The sequence below is a fragment of the Sorex fumeus genome, unplaced genomic scaffold, assembly GCF_029834395.1.
Source record: "Sorex fumeus unplaced genomic scaffold, SorFum_2.1 ptg000042l, whole genome shotgun sequence".
Taxonomy (NCBI): Eukaryota; Metazoa; Chordata; class Mammalia; order Eulipotyphla; family Soricidae; genus Sorex; species Sorex fumeus.
Genome location: NW_026606099.1, coordinates 8,307,678 through 8,326,561, shown reverse-complemented (window position 1 = coordinate 8,326,561; position 18,884 = coordinate 8,307,678). Strand labels below are relative to the sequence as shown.

Below are 18,884 nucleotides of genomic sequence, written 5' to 3'. Positions count from 1 at the left end.
AGGAGAGGACTTTAGCACTGTAGCACTGTCCTCCCGTTGTTCATCGATTTGCCCGAGCGGGCCCAGTAACGTCTCCACGGTGAGACTTGTTGTGACTGTGTTTGGCATATTGAATACGCCGCGGGGAGCTTGCCAGGCTCTGCCACGTGACCGGGATACTCTCAGTAGCTTGCCGGGTTCTCCAAGAGGGGTGGAGGAATCAAACCCGGGTCGGCCGACCCACTATGCAGGAGAGGACAGAAGCAGAAATTCCCAAGCATGTTATTTTGTGAGGCAAGGGCAAGACCACCTCGAGGACATGAGAGGACATTCGGGGACATTCCCAGGTTACCAAGGTCACTGTCCCCAACGCTCTCTGTGGCTGTGTGGTCCCCCCACCCCCACCAGACTCAGCTGCCCCTTGGCAGCTCCTGCCCTCTGGTGTTAACCACCTGGAAGTGTGGGTGGGGTCTACTCCCCTCATCAACCCCCCTTCAGCTTCATTGTCAGTGTTGGATTCTCGATACTCCCCCCCTGCCCCAACCCCAGTGCCCTGGGACCTGCCATGATCTTTCCCCGCACCCCACTCAAGCCAGAACCGCAGCCTGGCTGCTCTCAGCCCTCCCGCCCGGCTCACACCCGATCTCAGTGGGTGTGTGCCTACCTGATGCCAAGGAGGCTCCCAGGAGCTCCTCTGCCCAGCCTCCTCCTCGGTCTCCACCATTCCCCACTCAACACAAGACCCTGAGCACTGGGATAAACCCACCCTCTGCCCAGGTGTGCCCAGGACGTCCCAGAGGGACGCACGGGCTGTCCCCTGCCTGGTCCCTATCCCCTAGCTCCATGCCCTCCTCCAATCTCCCTTCCCCCTTACCACCTCTCAGCACACTCCTGCCATACCCCGCCCCTGACACCCCTGCCTCAGCCCCATTGAGCACTGGTACCTGGTGGCTGGGTACCAGCAGTGGTGGAGGGTGTGCGAGAAGCCTGGATCAAGCTGAGAGTCCCTTGAGTTGAGAGCAGGAGGCAGCCCCTCAGAACTCTGATTCTCCCAGCCCCAATAAACCCCCCACCCCCAGGAGGGGTCTCCCGGACATACACAGCCTAAGGAGAGGTGCCCCGGCTGCAGTAGAGGATTCAGCCAGGCCTCCCCACTCACCCCCGTTCCCCCATTTCTCCAGCTGGAGAACACGTTGGCTGCCACAGTCCCAGGCAGATGTGCCCCCGCCAGCCCCTCAACACCCCTGGGGGAGGAGTGAAGACCCCCATCCCCAATCTCACTGCAGGCCCAGTGGGGGGGAAATCTGAAGGAGGCAGCAAGCCCCACTGCGCCAAGCCTGAACAATCAGAGGAGTCTGAGATGAGGCTGAGCTCGCGGATCTTTTCAAGAAGGGGCCCCGCACCTTGGGTGTCAGCCTAGGGGTCTGGGCTCTGGGGGCTGCAGGGGGCCTTTGCCTAGGGATGACCTCCAGGGGCTGCCGTGCGGAGCTTCCTGGTCCATTCAAGAGCTGAACTCCAAGGCCACACCCCACTCTCCCCAGAGAGGGCTCTACACCTGGACAGGTCAGATGTCGGAGCGGAAACATGATTCTCTGTGATTCGTTTCCATGACTGCATGCCCAGACCAGGCAAAGGACTGGGGGGCCTGGCTCATAGCAGGAGGTTTCCCCAACCTACACTCCACAGCTGTGGGCAATGCTCCGGGCCTATTTTCTGGGTCAAAGGGTTCTGGGGATCCCCAGCCTTTCCTACTAAAGGAGCCTTTCCCTGCAGTGAGCAAAGAGGGCAATCATTTGTTTGGGGGCCACACCCCGCAGTGCTCAGGGCTTACTCCTGGCTCTCTGCTCAGGGATCACTCCCGGTTAGGGACAGATCCTGGGTTGGACATGTGCAAGGCCAGCGCCTTCCCTACAGTACCACCTCTCCAGCCCAGCGAAGGGTGTCATTCTAAGATAAGGAAGGCTTAATACTGCATTCGAAATATTTTAATGTCATGAGATAGATCATGGAAAAGTCAGAAGAATGAAAGACCCAAGCAGTAAAGTGGGTCCACTCAGAATTTTCCTAGGCTTCCTTTTCCTTTGAAAGGTCACAACTCAAACCCAGACCTTCCTTGGAGGAAATCAATCCATAGTGTACTCTTGTCTCAGTATTCACCCCAGGTACACGCCCCCCTCAAAGCACAGCTTTGAGTGTTTGAAAGCACTTTTCTTTCAAACCCAGATGCCTGTGAACTTGGGGGTCTTCTCTCTTCACGGAACTCACAGGCCTATCTCTACCAGGTCTCCAGCCCCCTCTGCCTTGAACCCGCCTCACAAGTACCCAGCCCCAGATCTCAAACTCTTCCCTGCTGCCGTCCTTGGGACCTTGTGTCAGGGCCAGAGACAGTGCCCAGTGGCATGTGCTAGCCTTCACGTGTGAAACCCTGGGTTCCACCATTGCCAAAAAACCAAAACTGTGTCACACTGCCCTCAAGCCCAGGGAGGAACATAGATTCATCACCTTGTCAAGGAAAGCCTGGGGCGCCCCCTTGGAAAAGTCAGGGACTGCATCAGGGACGATTCCCAGGTCATTGCCACCCTGCGGGATCATGGACAGGAAGATGTGATTGCTCATGGCACACAGGAGCAGGACTGGAGACCCAGGGGTGCTGCTCAGCAGAAAGAAAAAGTGGGGGCCGGAGCAAAACCCAGCGGGAAGGGCGTTTGTCTTGCACGCGACCAACCTGGGTTCAATCCCCAGCATCCCAGATGGTTCCCCAAGCATTGCCAGGAGTAATTCCTGAATGCAGAACCAGGAGGAGCCCCTGAGCATCTAAGCATCACTGGGTATGACCCAAAAACTGAAGAAAAAGAAAAAGATGATGTTTCGGCATTCGCAGCCAACTGGAAGGGACTCAAGTGGATCATATGAAGCCAAATAAGTCCAGAGGGAAAAGACAAGTGCTGGGTCACTTCCCCCAGGTAGGCCATGAAAGGCCACCAAATCAGCACATGAGTGTTCAGAACAAACAGAAATAGAACAGGAGCCGTGGACACTGACCACGGAGCCCAGCGGTCTCACGGGGAGGAGGGCAGCGGGATGGGGGTGAAGGGCCTCTGCTTTATCATTGTTTCACTCACTGCAGAAAGAGAATTCAAGCAAGGAGGCACCTGCCCTAAGTGTCCCTCTGTCGGGCGGGGGGCTGTCCCGACTCTTATAGGCACCTTTGTGCCCCACACCCCCGCTCATTTCTGCTTTGTTCAGTAATGGGGGTGGGGGACAGGGATAATGGCTCAGTGATAGCACACATGATCCCCATCATCACACACACTCTCACACACACACTCACACACACTCACACATACACACTCATACAGTCACACACACTCACACACTCACACACACAGACACACACGCAATGTGCCCCTCTCCCAGGAGCTTCTTGGCCCAGAGGCAGAGATTAGAGGAGGAGCCTTACAACTGCCTCGGTGCTCGTGGAACTCTGTGTCCCTGGGGACACTTTCTGGAGGGAAAGGCTGTGTGGCCGGGGAGAGCAGCTCTGAGGTTGCTGTCTCGGAAGCAAATGAAGCAAAAGGTCTGCGACCTAACCAAGTCCTATGAAATCTTTTATTAAACTCTAAATAAAATAAGATGGGAGACGTAGAGTTCTTCTTATCATATAATAAAGTTGCCCTCCCTCCGGGTCTCTGCACCTGAGATCACACCTGCCTCTAAGGGGCGTGACGAGATTCCTCTGTGTGGGACATGTTGGGGTCCATCGGTTCAGGAATAGGCCAGGGACAAAGCCCCAACCAGGGTGTTGGGGCAATGACCTCCAGCCAGAGGCCTGAATTTTAATTCAGGGTCCTGTACACTAGCTCCACGTTAACTGTCATGGTAAGAGCTGTTCAAACTTTTTGGAGATTTATCTGATTCCAAGAAAAATGAGAAGGAAATTCACATCTACACTCCGGATGACATGGTCCTCTCCGTTCTGCCCACGGATCCAAATGGTTCTCTGGTTTCTACAGGACTTTGTTTCAATCCCACTTTCTAGCTTAACCCTGGGTCTTTACATTCGATCCATTTGGATGGATCCCAGCATGAGCAGAGTTAACAGTTATGCACAGAAATCCTGGTGGGTGGGTGGGGTGGGGGCAGGAGAGTGGCAGGGGCACCCGACCGACTTGGAGAAACACTGAAGTAACCAGGTCTTGGAGTAGGCTGCAGAAATAGCAGAAGAGGCAAACACACACATGGCACACAAATAATCCTCAGCCATCAATGTTTAATCAGCACAGGAAGTACAGTCCCTCCCTCATCACCCACCACCAAGAACCCCAGCAACTAGCCCTGTCTCCCCATATCCGTGTCTGGAGAGTTGTCACAACCTGGCAGGGTCACTGGGAAGCCCCGCCCCCACATCCCCACTGCCCCCTCCGTGGTGTGAGGACACACACAGATCCAGGGACGGAGCACGAAGTCCCTGCACTCAGACATCCCCGGGGTCCTTTGCAGAAGCTCCGCCTCCAGCCAGAAGCAAGTTGGGTGAGAAATGGTAATGAAAGAGTTTATATCAAAAAGTCCTGATGTCCCTTTCCAGTCCCACAGGACGGGACCGAGGTGCACTCTGAGAGCTAGCATAACTCCAGGGGAAAGGAAGGGGGTCCCTGGGAGGGGCCATCACCAAGCTGACGTTTAGTTGGAGCTGAAAGATGGCCCCCTCCTGCTCCCGCCTGCCTGGTTTCCTTCCTCTTGACACACCCCCCTATGCAAACCGCACAGATCTGGCACCAGAGCAGACTCCTACTACAGAGGGGGCGCAAAGGGGACCATTGCTGAGGACCACACTCTCCAGGCCACGCTGGATGGTGGGACTGAGGTCCCCGCAGACCACGCCGCCTTGGGAACGACTCACACCTGTAAGGAGACACCGGATCAGAATTTTTCCATCCCAGGCAGGGCACAGCCCAGGGTTTTCTTTGAAATGATGCATTCTCACTCCACCACCCCACCCCAGCCTCAAAGACATGAATCTTTCGAAACTTCAAAGTGAAACCCACTGCTATTTGCTTCTTGAAAGAATATGGTTAGCAAAGTGAATGCCTAGACCAACTGGAGCTAGTTGACATTGGACCGGTGTTTCTACCATCTCCACTCACAGTGGAGGAATTATCTAGAAAAGTGGTTTCTGGAGAGGGAGAGGGAATCGACTGAGACCTCTCTTGGGACTATATATTCAACATAAAAATTTAAGAGACGACTTCAGGATCCCTACAGAATACACGTCTAGAGGCTTTTCTTATTGTATCACTGTCATCCCATTGATCGTCGAATTACTCGAGAGGGCACCTGGAATATTTCTATTCCTCCCAGCCCTGAGATTTTAGCAGCCTCTTCTTACTCATCTTTTCCCAACGATTGGAGGCTCTTTCAAGGTCAGGGGAATGAGACCTGTTGTCTTTACTGTATTTGTCATATCGAATACGCCACAGGGAGCTTGCCAGGCTCTACCCATGCAGGCAGGATACTCTGTAGCTTGCCAGGTTCTCCGAGAGGCATATATTTATATATATTTTATCTATGATTTGTTGCCTACTGTCTGAATCCCATAAGATATGGTGTAGTAACTGTGGAAAATGGGTAGGAAGTGTGTTATAATGTGTCCGGAAAGTGTTCTGGAGCGTGGCAGTGGTTGGGTAGTGAAGGTCAGCTGCCGGGGCTGGGTCCCTTGGGCTGAAGAGGGCTCTCACCTGCCCCACAGCCTGGCATGGAGTCCCTTATTATATCACTAGATACAATAAGTGTTTATTACTTAAGAACCATTCTCTGTGTGACTGAGTATCTAACCAGTGAAGGGAGTTGTAATTTCCACATCTCTTAGCCGAGGCTTCGTGGATGTTCCAGATGCATCCACACAGGGCCACCCATATGCCCACATCCCAGAGACCTCAACTTCTATCTCCCTCACTTAGTGCCCCCTGGGAAGAAGGTCCATCACCAACTAGATGCAAGCCAAAGAACCGTGCCTACACAGCCCCCCACACATACAAACACACAACTTACAGATGTTGACCGAGCCCACTCCTTCACACAACCTGCAAGGAAAGGAGACAAAGTGTGAGAACCGAGCTCCTCTGCTCTGTGGTGAGTCAGTCCTCCTCCCAGCCGGAAGGACGGGAGCAGAGGTGGGTGGCTGGGAGGGCAGCCCACAGCATTAGTGTGGGTACCACTCCCAGAGACTCCAAAACGGCAGGGAGGATCAAATCACAGCGTGCAAAAGGCCACTCTCTGCCTTGTTTGCTTCTCAGCCAAGGAGCTGCATTGGACTGAGAGGTAGAGGCAGGGCAGGTAGGCGTTGCCCTCCCCGGCCCCCTCGCGGGAACATCAGGAAAGCCGTTGATTTGGTCAGTAATGGGAGCAACCCATGGCCCGTCTGGATACCTTTGGGAAGGGAGCTGGTGTATGTATCACCCCAGCGAACTCCTTTTTTGAGGGAAATGGGCATGGATGGGACTCAAGAGCATATAGGCGAAATGGGCTCTTCCCCAAGCTGCCCGCACAGCCCTCGGGAGTCACATTCCCGCATGGCTAGAGCTGATGGGTCGATGTCACCACATGGCAAAGCCAGAGGGTGGCTGGGGGCTGCGGTGGTTCGGCATGTGGAGTCACCTGTGGTCATGTCAGCCTGTGCCACTCACTGACCAGGCGACCATGGGCCAGTCACCTAACTTAGGTCCTAATCAGAAAGTGGGATAATAATACGTGCTCAGGGGACTGTCTGGAGGCTCAATAGACCACCACCTGGAGAGTCCCTAAAATAGCGCCTACTCAGCTCAGATAGAGAAGGGAGCACCAAATAAAGGGTGTTGGGAGGTTCCTCTCAGGATGGGAAATGCGTGATGAGAGTAGACTATAGACCAAACATGATTGCCACTCAGTGGCAAATCACAGCACTCAAAAGGAGAGAGATAACAAAAGGGAATGCCCTGCCACAGAGGCTGGGTAGGATGGGGGGGGGGGGGAATGGGGGTGAGAGGGATACTGGGATCCGTGGTGGTGGAAAATGGGCACTGGTGGAGGGATGAGTATTTGATCATTGTATAACTGAAACCCAAGCACAAAAATTTGTAAGTCTACAACTGTACCTTATGGTGTTTCACTAATAAAAATTTAAGAAAAAATAAAATAAAATAGAGCCTACTTAGGAAAGCCAGCAGACACATTCACCGTTGGCACTGTCAATGGGGAGACGTTTGTAGTGTAGCTCTGGGTTCCTCAGCAACACTCGCCTCTGCCTTCACTTGTCCTTCTGCATTTTCCCTTCCTGCATCCCCCGTCCCGCCCCTTCCCTCTCCGCCGCTCACTGACGGCGTGACAGTGAGTCACCTCTCCTCTTGCTGCATCCTCTGCTGCGGGGCCCTGAGCTTCACCTCTTTTTCTCCAAGAAAGCGTTCTCACGTCACCTGCCTGCCTGAGCCCCCCCCACCCCCCCACTGCCCCATGCTCTACAACTCTTCTCTGAAGAGGAGCTCCAGGCTCACTGTGCTGTCACGTGAATCCACCATGCCCTAGGAACTGTGCCCTTCCAGAAGATTCTCATCTGTTTCCACCCTGGCACCAGATGGGCCACTAGGCTAGCAACAGAGATGGGGCGGTGGGTGGGCTGCTTTTATTTCTGATTTTCTGTGATGGTCATTTTTTTGGACAATCTATTCAAACCCGCTCCAAGCTAAGAGCAGCCTTAATCTGCAAAGCACAAAACACTTTCAACTGCCTCTTCCAAGTTCAGGTGCCTCGTTCATTACAGGACCGAGTTGCCAATGCCCTAATGATGGTCACTGCATGGAGAGGCAGTGTCATCCGTGACCAGTGCCTGTGTGATGCTGTTGAGTGGAGCCAACCACTTGGTCAGATTCCTCAGCTGCCCTGGGTTCTAGGGAGCCTCTGCCCACCCCAATAGAGATAGTCTCTTTCAGAACCTCCTCACCCCCTGTTCACCAGGTTTCACTAACTCGTTTCATCCTTCAAACAGCTTTCACAGGACAGTTTGGTTTGTCCTGTATTTAAAAGAGCCCACCAAGGCATAGAGAGGTACAAAGAGGGCGCAGAGAAAGCTGGTTTACACCCATGACATGAACCTACAGACTCTGGTCGCTTGGACGGGACCAGGTCAGTGGTTCACAGTGAGAAGCCACCTCTGCAGCCCAAGGAGTCCTCCCCGGCTAACTTCCCCTGCCCCCTATTCTTGGGGGCTCAAGCTATCAGCACAGCCTGAAGTGCCCTAGTCCTTTTCAGCCAGCTCTTCTTCTGTCCCTCACAGCTTCCCAGTGGGGTCACCAACCTAGTCCCTGGAAGCTCCTTGCCTGCCTCTGTCCTGCCTGGCTGTTCTGTTCGTTTCTGTCCTGTCACCCTAAAATCACCCTGCCTGGTGGAGGAGACAGAATTCCTCTCCCATTCATTAAGTCCAACAGCCTTTAGTGAATCTTCTAAATGACCCCCACTGTAAAACCCCCTAAAAAATAAATCACAGAAACCTCTTTGCAGGCATCAGAAGGAAAGCAGCTGCCTGGAAGAAGCTGGAGGGGCAGATCGAGGGGAATTGCAGGTGGAGACAACAGTGGAAATCCCACAGATAGCTCAGAGGAGAGCCTGCTTTGCCAGCTTAGAGTTGTGACTTCAGTCCCCGGCCCTGCCCCACATCCACCAAGGACAATCCCAGCAGCTGTGACATCTGGGATCCTTCGTGCCACAATAAAGTGTATTACCCCTGATCATCACAACAAAAGGGAGGTGTATGTGTGTTTTTTTTTTAATTCCTGGAATGCTAGCCAGGAAATTTATGTTGTTTTAGCTGAGTCCCTATCTGTGGACGTGGGTCTCCGCTTCCCTCTGTAAATGAGGAATGACTGTGCCCCTAGTTGCCCTGAGTCTTCCTGGGTTCAAAGGCTGCCTGCCTAGAAGCTTCTAGTCTGGTCTTGAGGTGGAGAAGTGTCCCTGTGCCGTGTTCTCACCGGCTCTCCTCGCCTTCCAACAGTTTGCGGTAGGTGGCGATCTCCACGTCCAGGCCCAGCTTGGAGTTCATCACCTCCTGGTACTCCTTGAGCAGGCACGCCATGTCCTGCTTGGCCTTCTGCAGGGCCTCCTCCAGGCCGGCCAGCTTGCAGCGGGCATCTGTGAGGGCTGCCTCGCCCTGCTGCTCTGCCTCGGCCACGGCCGCTTCAAGCTTGCAGCGCTGGGAGTATAGGAAGCAAGGAGGACGTTGGAGGGGTGCCCTGCAGACCACCCAATTCCACCCCCCATTACAACAGTCAACTCGGACATTTAGTCAGAGGGAAATAAGAGTCACTTGGAGCTTCTCCTCTTTGATTTTGTGTCATGATACAGAGTGACAAGCTCAAATCCATGGCAGGCCATTAGGAGGAAGGAATGTTAGCCATCCAGGGAAGATGATAAATACGGGGTTACCTGGCACAGATTAACCCTGTCCGTTGACGAGACACTTTCCTAGGTGTTGTTTTAATGGACCGTCCGGTTACTTTTGGACTTGTCAGAGCAGACTGGTGATGCAGAAAGTGAGAACCCATGGCTTCCCAGAGCCACTCCATTAATGAATGCTGGCACAGAGGTCAGTGTATGCCCCGCCCCCCCCCCAAGCTAGACAAGGAGTGACTCCTGAGCACAGAGCAGGAGTAAGCCCTGAGCACCCCCAGCTGCAGGCCAAAACCAAAGAAACGAAAATGGTGTTGGCGAGAATCTGAAGGAACTAGAATCCTCACACACAGCTGGTGGACAAGCAATCGGATGACATTGCCATGGAGAACAGTCTAGTGGCCCCTCAAATATTAAAAGTACCATGACCATGTGATCCAGCACTCCTGCTTCCCGGTATTTATCCAAAAAAAGTGAAATTCAAACCCTCTGCCCACCAAAAACAGAAGAAAAATATATCTCTCGTGTAAAATCACATGGAGACATATGTAAGAATATATAAAATGCTCATGATACAACTGGTTCAAAGACTTGGAAACTAAGTATTCATCAATAGGAGAATTAATAGGAAACTGGATTCTGAATATAATAGAATCCGTACAAAGAAATATTAAAAGAGGGAAATGCTAACAATATGCATGGATCTCAAAGACACAACACCTATGGAAATGGGAAGAACCAGAAGGAGGGTAAAAGAACAGTACCCGCGTTTAAATTTATAACGTTAAAACATGTATGTCCAAGTATATATAGCACATCGGGTAGGGCGTTTGCCATGCATGCAGCCGACATGGCTGACCTGGGTTCGATTCCTCCGCCCCTCTCGGAGAGCCCAGCAAGCTACCGAGAGTATCTCGCCCACATGGCAAAGGCTGGCAAGCTACCCGTTACGTATTCAATATGTCAAACACAGTAGCAACAAGTCTCACAATGGAGACGTTACTGGGCCCGCTTGAGCAAATCGATGAACAGGAGGGCAGTGACAGTGACAGTGATATGCAAGAGAGATGGGCCATAAAGACATAAATTATGTCTTTATGTGCTCAGGACATACAGAGGAATGATGTGAAGGAGAAAGGAGCCAACGACTGTAAATTAGAAAAAGTGCGTATTGAGGTAGAGTGCCTGGGGGTCAGGGTGAGATGGGGTCAGTTCCGGTCTGTGGGTCCCATCAGGAGAGATGCAGGTACAGCCCCCTGGGAGGAGGAAGACAAAGTGACCCAAGAAGCAGGGGCCTGAACGGGGTCTCAGGGCTGGTGCCAACCTGCTGCTTGGCATTGTCCACCTCCGCCGTCAGTCTCTGGATCAAACGGTTCAGCTCATTGAGCTCCTCCTTCGTCCTGCGGAGGTTCTCACCCTGCCGGGTCACTGTGGTCTTCATCTCCTCACACTAGGGGGTGAGCAACAAACACGAGGGATGTGGGGGACACACATGCCTGTGAAATGCCCAGTGTGTGTACTGGGCACTGCCACACCTCTCCCTTCAGTCCCTTCTCCTCCCTGAGCTGCCTAAACCTTAGCAACAGCCCGGCTGCATGCACGGAGCCTTTCCCAGGGAAGCGCCATGCCCACAGCCACTCTCCCCACCCAGGGGGGTGCAGCGCAGCCCTCCAGGTCACCTTAGTTTGGTACCAGGACTCGGCTTCAGCCCGGCTGCGGCTGGCAACGTCGTCATACTGTGCCTTGATCTCAGCCACAATGGAGTCCATGTTGAGATCCCGGCTGTTATCCATCCTGACCACCACCGACGTGTCCGAGATCTGAGACTGAAGGAGTTGGATTTCCTGCGGAAACAACCGCGGTGCCCTTGGTGCCGGATTCCCCTGGGTTTCCCTCAGCATGTCACTGCCACTGTCACTGTCCTCCCGTTGTTCATCGATTTGCTCAAGCAGGCCCAGCAACGTCTCCATTGTGAGACTTATTGTTAATGTGTTTGGCATATCGAATACGTCACGGGGAGCTTGCCAGAAGCCTTTGCAAATAAATCAGAAAGAACTGGCCAGTTTCAGACAGAACCAGAGTAATAGGACAGTGGGTAATAGGAGCTGGCCTGGCACACGACCAACCTGGGTTTGATCCCCAGCACTGCCTGTGGTCCCCCAAGTGCCACCAGGAGTGCAGAGAAAGGAGTAAGTTCCAAACACATCTGCGTGTGGTCCTCCCAAAACATAAAATTAAGCGTAGCTTTAAGAGGAAAAGGCTGGGACCTGGACCATGGGGACAAAGCAAGGAGGAAGGTAGCATCCACCCTGCCTGGGTCTCCAGAGTCTGGCGGACACCAACTGGTTCCAGAGCCTGAGCTCTGCTGAGAGCAGCCCAGCAGAGAGACAGGCTGTGGCCGGTTTCCACCTGAGTGGAGACAGTAGCTCTGTCCGTGGAGCTGGGCCTATGCCAGCCGTTCGCCATGCCCTGCTGTGACATCTCGGGGTCTCTGGCCCTGATCCCCCATCTTTCCAATGCAGGGGTCCTCCAGCTCCCTCATTGGAAGGAACATCAATCAGAAAGAACCGTCTCTGGTCACCAAAGGCTTCTCAGGAGCTCAAAGAAGAAGGGAGGGGTGAACAACCCACCCTCGGACCAGGGGTGCAGAGTACAGCCCCCAGCATTCCTCCCTCGTGTGAGACTGTGAGACTCACCTCCTCATAGAGGGACTGCAGGAAGCCCATCTCCTCCTTCAAGGCCTCCACGTTGGCCTCCAGGTCGGCCTTGCGCAGGTAGGCGCAGTCAATGTCCTGGAGGAGAGAGACAGAGATGATGGGAGAGGCAGGTCCCCCCGCCCCTGCTGCAGGGTCCTCACCCTCTCCGGGAACCTGCAGCCACTCCTGGTCACCCCTGTGTATCCAGGCTGACCGGGACTCCCTTTCTTCCTCTCCATATTCAGGGAGAAGCAGAGTCTGTTTTTTTGTTTCTTTGTTTCATTGTTTCTTGGGTCACCCCAGGCAATGCTCAGGGGTTCCTCCTGGCTCTGCACTCAGGAATCACTCCTGGAAGTGCTTGGAGGACCATATGGGATGCTGGGGATCGAACCCAGGTCGGTTGCGTGAAAGGCAAGCACTCTACCTGCTGTCACCGTCCCCCAGAGAAGCATGAGCCAGGCTGCCTGGGTTCTGAGGGGGGACAGGCCCCCCAGTCCTGCAGAATCGGACCCTGCTGAAGCTCAGTCTAATATCGCCAGCTGTCAATCTGCCACCATCACGTCAACTGGCCCCTACAGTTGGGACCGTGTGACTGTCGAGAGTCACGGGGCCCTGTCCTCCTCAGGTCATCCTTAGTGCTCAGCTTGGGCGATACCCTGCACACACAGTGAATCTCACCCCACTGGCCTTTCTTGGTCACTCCGTGGCTCACAGCAGGATGCCAGGCAGCTCCTTTTCGGTTGAGAATATTTGGAAACCAAAGTCTGCAATGCTGCCTCTTTTTTTGTTTTGTTTTGTTTTTCACCCTTTGACATTTTACTGAATGGGGTCCCAGCTCCCTGAATCTCTAGCAAGCTGAGAACTAGCACCCCCAACTTGGGGTGACAGCCCCAAGAGTGAAGTAGATTTAAAAGTGATGGTTTCAGGGGCCGGAGAGATAGTACAGTGGGTTGGGCACTTGCCTTGCATGTGGCTGGCCTGGAATAGCTCCCTGGCATTGCATATGCTCCCCTGAACCCTGTCAGGAGAGCATATGCAATGTGCTCCCTGAGCACAGATCCGAGAATGGCTCCTAAGAACCCCAGAGTGTGTCCCGTAAAACAAACAGCTAAAAAGAAAAAGATGCCTGCAAATCAGAAGAGGTTGCCAAGTTTTCAAACCCAAACAGCCACGTGCTGAGAATTTCTTCCTCTCACCATCGGGCCTCCTGCCGGAAGTCAGGAAGGTTCCCAAGACTCAGCCCACCAGCCCACTAGTGTTGGGAACAAGGGCCCCTGACCACCACAGATGCCCAAGAACTTGGCCAAATGCCGGTTTGAGCATAAATCCCACACCTGTCCCCGGGGGAGAGACTCACCTTCTTCAGCACCACAAACTCGTTCTCAGCCGAGGATCTGAGGCCCACCTCATCCTCATACCTGAGGGGAGAGCGCAGGGGAACAGTCTTGAGGCTGTGGCCATAGCTGGCTGGGACAGGGACACTCCGTGTGGCCTGCATGGAAGCCCAGCCCTTCCGGACTCTTAGTTTCCATCCCCAAAGAACCCACCAAAAGATTGAGTCTCTGCCTTGGGGTCTGAGTGTGGGCTGGAGTTGTGGCCACACGGGGTTGCACAGTCCCCTCCTTGCTCTCTGCTCCTGAGGCGCAACAGGGTGTCTGCAAACCTCTGCAGGATGACCGGAAGACAGAGCCTCCCAGGGGGCCTCCTTTCATGAGGGTTCCCTCCTGACCCTGCGCCTTCTGACCCTGCGCCCCAACAGCCAAGGGTGCCCAACCCTGGGATTAGCCCTTAGTGCCCAGACTTCTAGGCTCTGGGTGGGGATGGAGAGGCAGGGTGGGAGGAGCCCTCCATCGGGTGGGAGGAGCCCTCCATCACCTCCTCCTGACCTGGTACCTGTGGCCCACGAGTCTGGTCTTCAGCGCAGTCGTGCCTGGACAGGGTTCCCAGGGTAGGTTCTCACACTTCTTAATGAGGGTAATGGGGCAGCTATAAACTGAGCCCTGTAATTACCGCCTCCAGCCCCCCACCCCCACCCAGAGTGGGAGCAAGGCCTCTCTGTCGCGCCAAGGAAGCACCCCCACAGGAGTGGAACTGTCGCTGGGGCCACCTGATCTTCCGAGACCAGAATTTCCAGGTTTGTTTCCCATCAGACTTGGAGAGGGGGACCTCAAACTCCCCCACCCACTGTCTGGTCTGTCTGGGAAAGGGGGCAGAGGGACCGTGCGTAGAACGAATGTTCCACCAGCTGAGTCTAAACAACAGTTCTCCGTGGGCTCCAGAGTTTGCAGGGCAAGAAGCCGGGGGTTTCCCTGCAGCTTGTCAGAGAGTTAGCTGGGCTCACCAGCCCTCTGGAGCGGCACCAGCCACATCGGACACAAGACGCCTCTCCGGCATCTTTCTGTGTCCCAGCACAGAGGGTGCCCAAGTGCCCCTCTCAGCCCCCCATCTCGGAGCTCTGATGTCATCTCTTCCTCTTTGTCTCTGGGCTCACCTAGGTCCCAGATGTGGCTCCCCTCCCCACCAGCTCAGATGTTCTTCTCTCCCGACCTTTCCCCGGTTCCAACACTCACTCGCAGAGCTGGGAGTGGAAATGGAGCAGCCGACAAAACTGAAGCATCCGGGAGCCTGCAAGGGCCGTCCCCGCCAGCTGCCTTCCCTCCAGGAGAGTCGCCCAAACCGAGAGCAGCCCCCTCCCACAGCCGGCCCAGCCTCCGTCCCACACTCACTTCTTCTTGTAGCCCTCCAGTACCTCCTGCACGTGGTTGAGCTCGGAGGCCAGCTTCCCGCTGTCGGCCTCCACACGCTCGGCCTCCCGCCGGAGTGTCTCCCTGTAGCCCGAGAACAGCGGCTCCAGGTTGCTCTCGCAGCAGCGCTGGTTCTGGTAGAACTGCCACTTGGTCTCCAGCAGCTTGTTCTGCTGCTCCAGGAAGCGCACCTGGGCCCAGGGTTGGGGAGAGATTCAGGGGGAGCCTGCAGGTGCCTGGACCCTTGGCGCTCTCCCTGCCCTTGAAGACAGCCCTTTGATCCACAAAGCCTGCAACCTTGCCCTCAAGTTCAAATCCGAAGGTCAAGTTGGATCACAAACGTTCCTAAGCGCCTTCCCCTCACCCCATCTTCCAAAAACAGCACACGGGTTATTATCTTGCCATTCTGCACTGAATCCAATAACATCTGATCCTGCAGACTATGTAGTCAGCACTGCACTGCACTGTCCTCCCGTTGTTCATTGATTTGCTCGAGCGGGCACCAGTAACGTCTCACAACAAATTGTGAGACTTGTTGTTACTTTGTTTAGCATATCGAATACGCCACGGGGAGCTTTTGAGGCTCTGCCATGCAGGCGGGATACTCTCCATAGCTTGCCAGGCTCTGAGAGGGACAGAGGAATCGAACTCGGGTCAGCAGCGTGCAAGGCAAACGCCCTACCTGCTGTGCTATCGCTCCGCCCAATCTAGGTCTATACATACTCAAACTCATAAGAATTTTATGCACTGGGGTGGGAACTATGTAGCTAAAATTAAAAAAAAAAAAACCCTAATTCCTGGAACCTGAAACCCACATAAATAAGGAAAAGGGTCCTTGTACATGGTATGCCTTAGGGACCTGAAGGTCAGGAGGTTGTTCCCAATTATCCAGGTTACCTGGTACTCAAACCGGGGAAGCAGAAGGTGGAAGAGTGAGAGAGAAACTCAGCAGAAGAGCAGAGGAGAGGCCTGAAGCCCAGGCACCATTTGGCCTCTCCCATGGGTTTTGAAGACCGAGGGGGAAAGGACCATAAATCAAAGCCTGCAGAAGACTCCAAAAGCTCAGAATTACCGACTCCAGGTGCCAGCCAGGGCACCAGGCCCTCAATCCTGCAATCTTGGGGAACTTAGTTCTGCCCAGGTCCAATATGTCCCAGAAAACGGATCTCCCCAGAATCTCCCAAAAGTGATGCAGCCCTGCTGATCCCCTGCTTCCAACCTCATGAGATATTGAATTTGTGCTGTTGGTTGTTTGCTTGCTTTGGGCTCTTAGGTCACACCTGGTAGTGCTCTAGGGGGTGTGTTTGAGGGTCACTCCCGGCAGTGCTGAAGGGAGCGAGTGGTTCCAGGAATCAAACCCCGGCCTCCGGCCTACTCCAGCCCTTGACTGATCTCTCCAGCCCAAATTTGTATTGTTTTAAGCTGCCAAGCTTGTAGGCATTTTTATGGGTGATTTAAAATCACACTCACAATGACTGCCCCTCACTCTGACAGCAGGGGCGCAGATGGACAGGAAAGAGGCCCTGGACGTGGAATTGGAACTCACTGACCCCCTTTTGCCTTTGACCTGGCCCTGCTCCTCTCCACGTCTCCCATAAGCTGAGACAGTGACACCACACCAGCAATTGGCCTCTGGCCCTCGGGCATGTCTCTGCTGCCTGGGCACAGTTTCATACAAAGCAAAGGTGTTGCTAGCACAAGATGATTAAAATGGTTTCAGGCAAGACCCTAGATTTCCCTGACACTAACAAACCAGAAACTCGGAAATCTGGGCCCGACCCCTAGGGCCCTCTGTTTGGCATGACCATGTCACCTGCCCTCCTGCCACAGGAAAAGAAGCCCGAGAGAACGCAGCTCTCGACTCCCCCGAATCTGAGACAAGGAACCCAAACCCTGATTATCCAAAGGCACCTGCTTAAGTTTCTCCCGCAGTCTAGGTCGGGAGCAGAACTGGTATCTGCCTCCTTTGCAGCTACATGCCTCATCGGGGGAGCTTGCATGCCTGGAGCTCAGCGTCCTCCAAGGACTGACCAATACAGAGGCAGAGCGACATCCTTGGGAGGTGCCCAAAAACTACTTAGCAGCAAAACATCCTTGGAGTCTGAGTGCTCAGGGCTCTCACAGACTTTTGAGTAAATTAGGAAAAGGTGCCCTTCCTGGCAAATGCCACACCCTGCAGGGCACACAGGCAAGGGGCATTCCCCTGCACTCCCTCCGAAATACACACACACACACACACACACACACACACACACGGGGTTGGAGCAATAGCACAGCAGGTAGGGCGTTTGCCTTGCACGCGGCCGACCCAGGTTCGATTCCCAGCATCCCATATGGTCCCCTGAGCACCGCCAGGGGTGATTCCTGAATGCAGAGCCAGGAGAGACCACTGAGCATCGCCAGGGGTGACCCAAAAAGCAAAAAAAAAAAAAAAATACACACACACACACACACACACACACACACACACACCTTGGTGTAACTCATAATCCAGCAACACTGGGGAAGGATTCATAGTCTGGGCTGCCAGCAGTGTACTAAGAACAGAAGTATTACTTCATCACAGCACACATGTCTACTCCCGGTGGTCAGGCTTATCGAGAGCAAAGCCCCTCTCGCACTCCCAAGCTCCCTGAAGCCTTTACAGTCATGGGCTTGCATGCCATTCTCCTCTGAAAAAGTCATTTTTCTTGGAACTGGGGTGACAATACAGCAGGTAGGGCGTTTGCCTTGCATATGGCCAACTGGGATTGATTTCCTGACACCCCAAATGGTCCCCCGAGCACTACCGGGAGTGATTCCTAATAGAAATAAACCCGACACATAGTGTGGTGTGCCCCTCCCCTCAAAAAAAAAAAGTCAGAAAGGCCCAATTGTGGCCCATCAGTCTCCACACGCACCTCCCATCCAGATGCCCATTTGCACCCTCAGCATTCACTCGAGTCCACAGAGCAAAACTCAGCGACTGGCGAGTTTCCCGGCTTTACTCAGGCAGATTCCAAGAGCAGCGTTTGAAAGCCGAGACCCTGGCTGCCTGAGCACCAAGGCACCTGCTAATCCATAGCCAGACTGAGACTGAGAATCAGAATACAGCCCACCTCTGGGGTGCCTTGTCCCCAAGACCCTGTCAGAGCCCCCACCCCGGGTAAGAGCAACCCTCCACCCACCTTGTCGATGAAGGCGGCGAACTTGTTATTGAGGCTCTTGATCTGCTCCTTCTCCTCCTGCTTCACGCACTGGGCGTTGGGGTCGATCTCCAGGTTGAGGGGTGCCAGGAGGCTCTCGTTGACTGTCACGGTGGTGATGCAGGGGAAGGTAGGCCCACAGAGACCCCCTGCCCGGTAGCCAAAGCTGCCCCCCGTGCGGAGGGGCCACCCGCCACTCGCCGCAATTCGTGGGGACCCCAAGGCACAGAGGCTCCGACTACCAAAGCCCCCCAGGCGCCGGTAGCCAGGCCCCCCGGGACTGCCCCCGCGGTAGGTCATGGCACTGGCACAGCTGTGAGTGCCGGGCTTGGGCACCACAGCAGAGCAGGAGCTGAAGTTCCTGGAGTCATAGCCAGAGCTGACGCGGTAAGGACGGCTCGCCATGCTTGGCCCCGGACGCCGAGACTGAAGGGTCGGCTCTCCCTCGGGTGCTGTGGTGCTTTCCCCTTTTATGGGGTCAGCACAGCTCTCCCAACAACATAAAAGGCGGGAGAAAGTTATTAAGTGCGTTTTACAAGCATGGGAACCTCCCGCTAGGCAGAGCAAGAGGAGAGCTGAGACTTGCCTGGTTTAATAGGCTTAGCAAGGAGACCCCACGTAGCAATAAAACAGCCCCGGCAGAATCTCTTGACCCCATGCCAGGCGGTCTTCACCAGGGCCCCCTCGAAGGGGGGGCGGGTTGAGTTTCTCTCCCCACCACAAGCATACCCCAGCAGCCCAAAATCTCCAGAACCCAACTACAGCCATGCTCAAGGCCACTCCCCACATGCTTGGACGAGCCTCACACATGAAGCAGAGGAACCCAGGTGTGCGGGACCCATGGCTGAGATCTCCAAGCCTACTCT

At 54.4% G+C, this 18,884-nt stretch overlaps 1 protein-coding gene across 1 annotated transcript; it reads right to left on the bottom strand.

Moving 5' to 3' along the window:
• Nucleotides 1-8,971: 8,971 nt before the first annotated feature.
• Nucleotides 8,972-18,423, bottom strand: LOC130029199 (keratin, type II cuticular Hb5-like). Its single transcript, XM_056120112.1, has 7 exons — nucleotides 18,001-18,423; nucleotides 14,816-15,024; nucleotides 13,447-13,507; nucleotides 12,090-12,185; nucleotides 11,073-11,237; nucleotides 10,718-10,843; nucleotides 8,972-9,196 (listed from the first exon to the last, which is right to left on the bottom strand). Exons 1-7 carry the CDS (start codon nucleotides 18,421-18,423, stop codon nucleotides 8,972-8,974), a joined length of 1,305 nt encoding a protein of 434 aa, XP_055976087.1.
• Nucleotides 18,424-18,884: the final 461 nt, after the last annotated feature.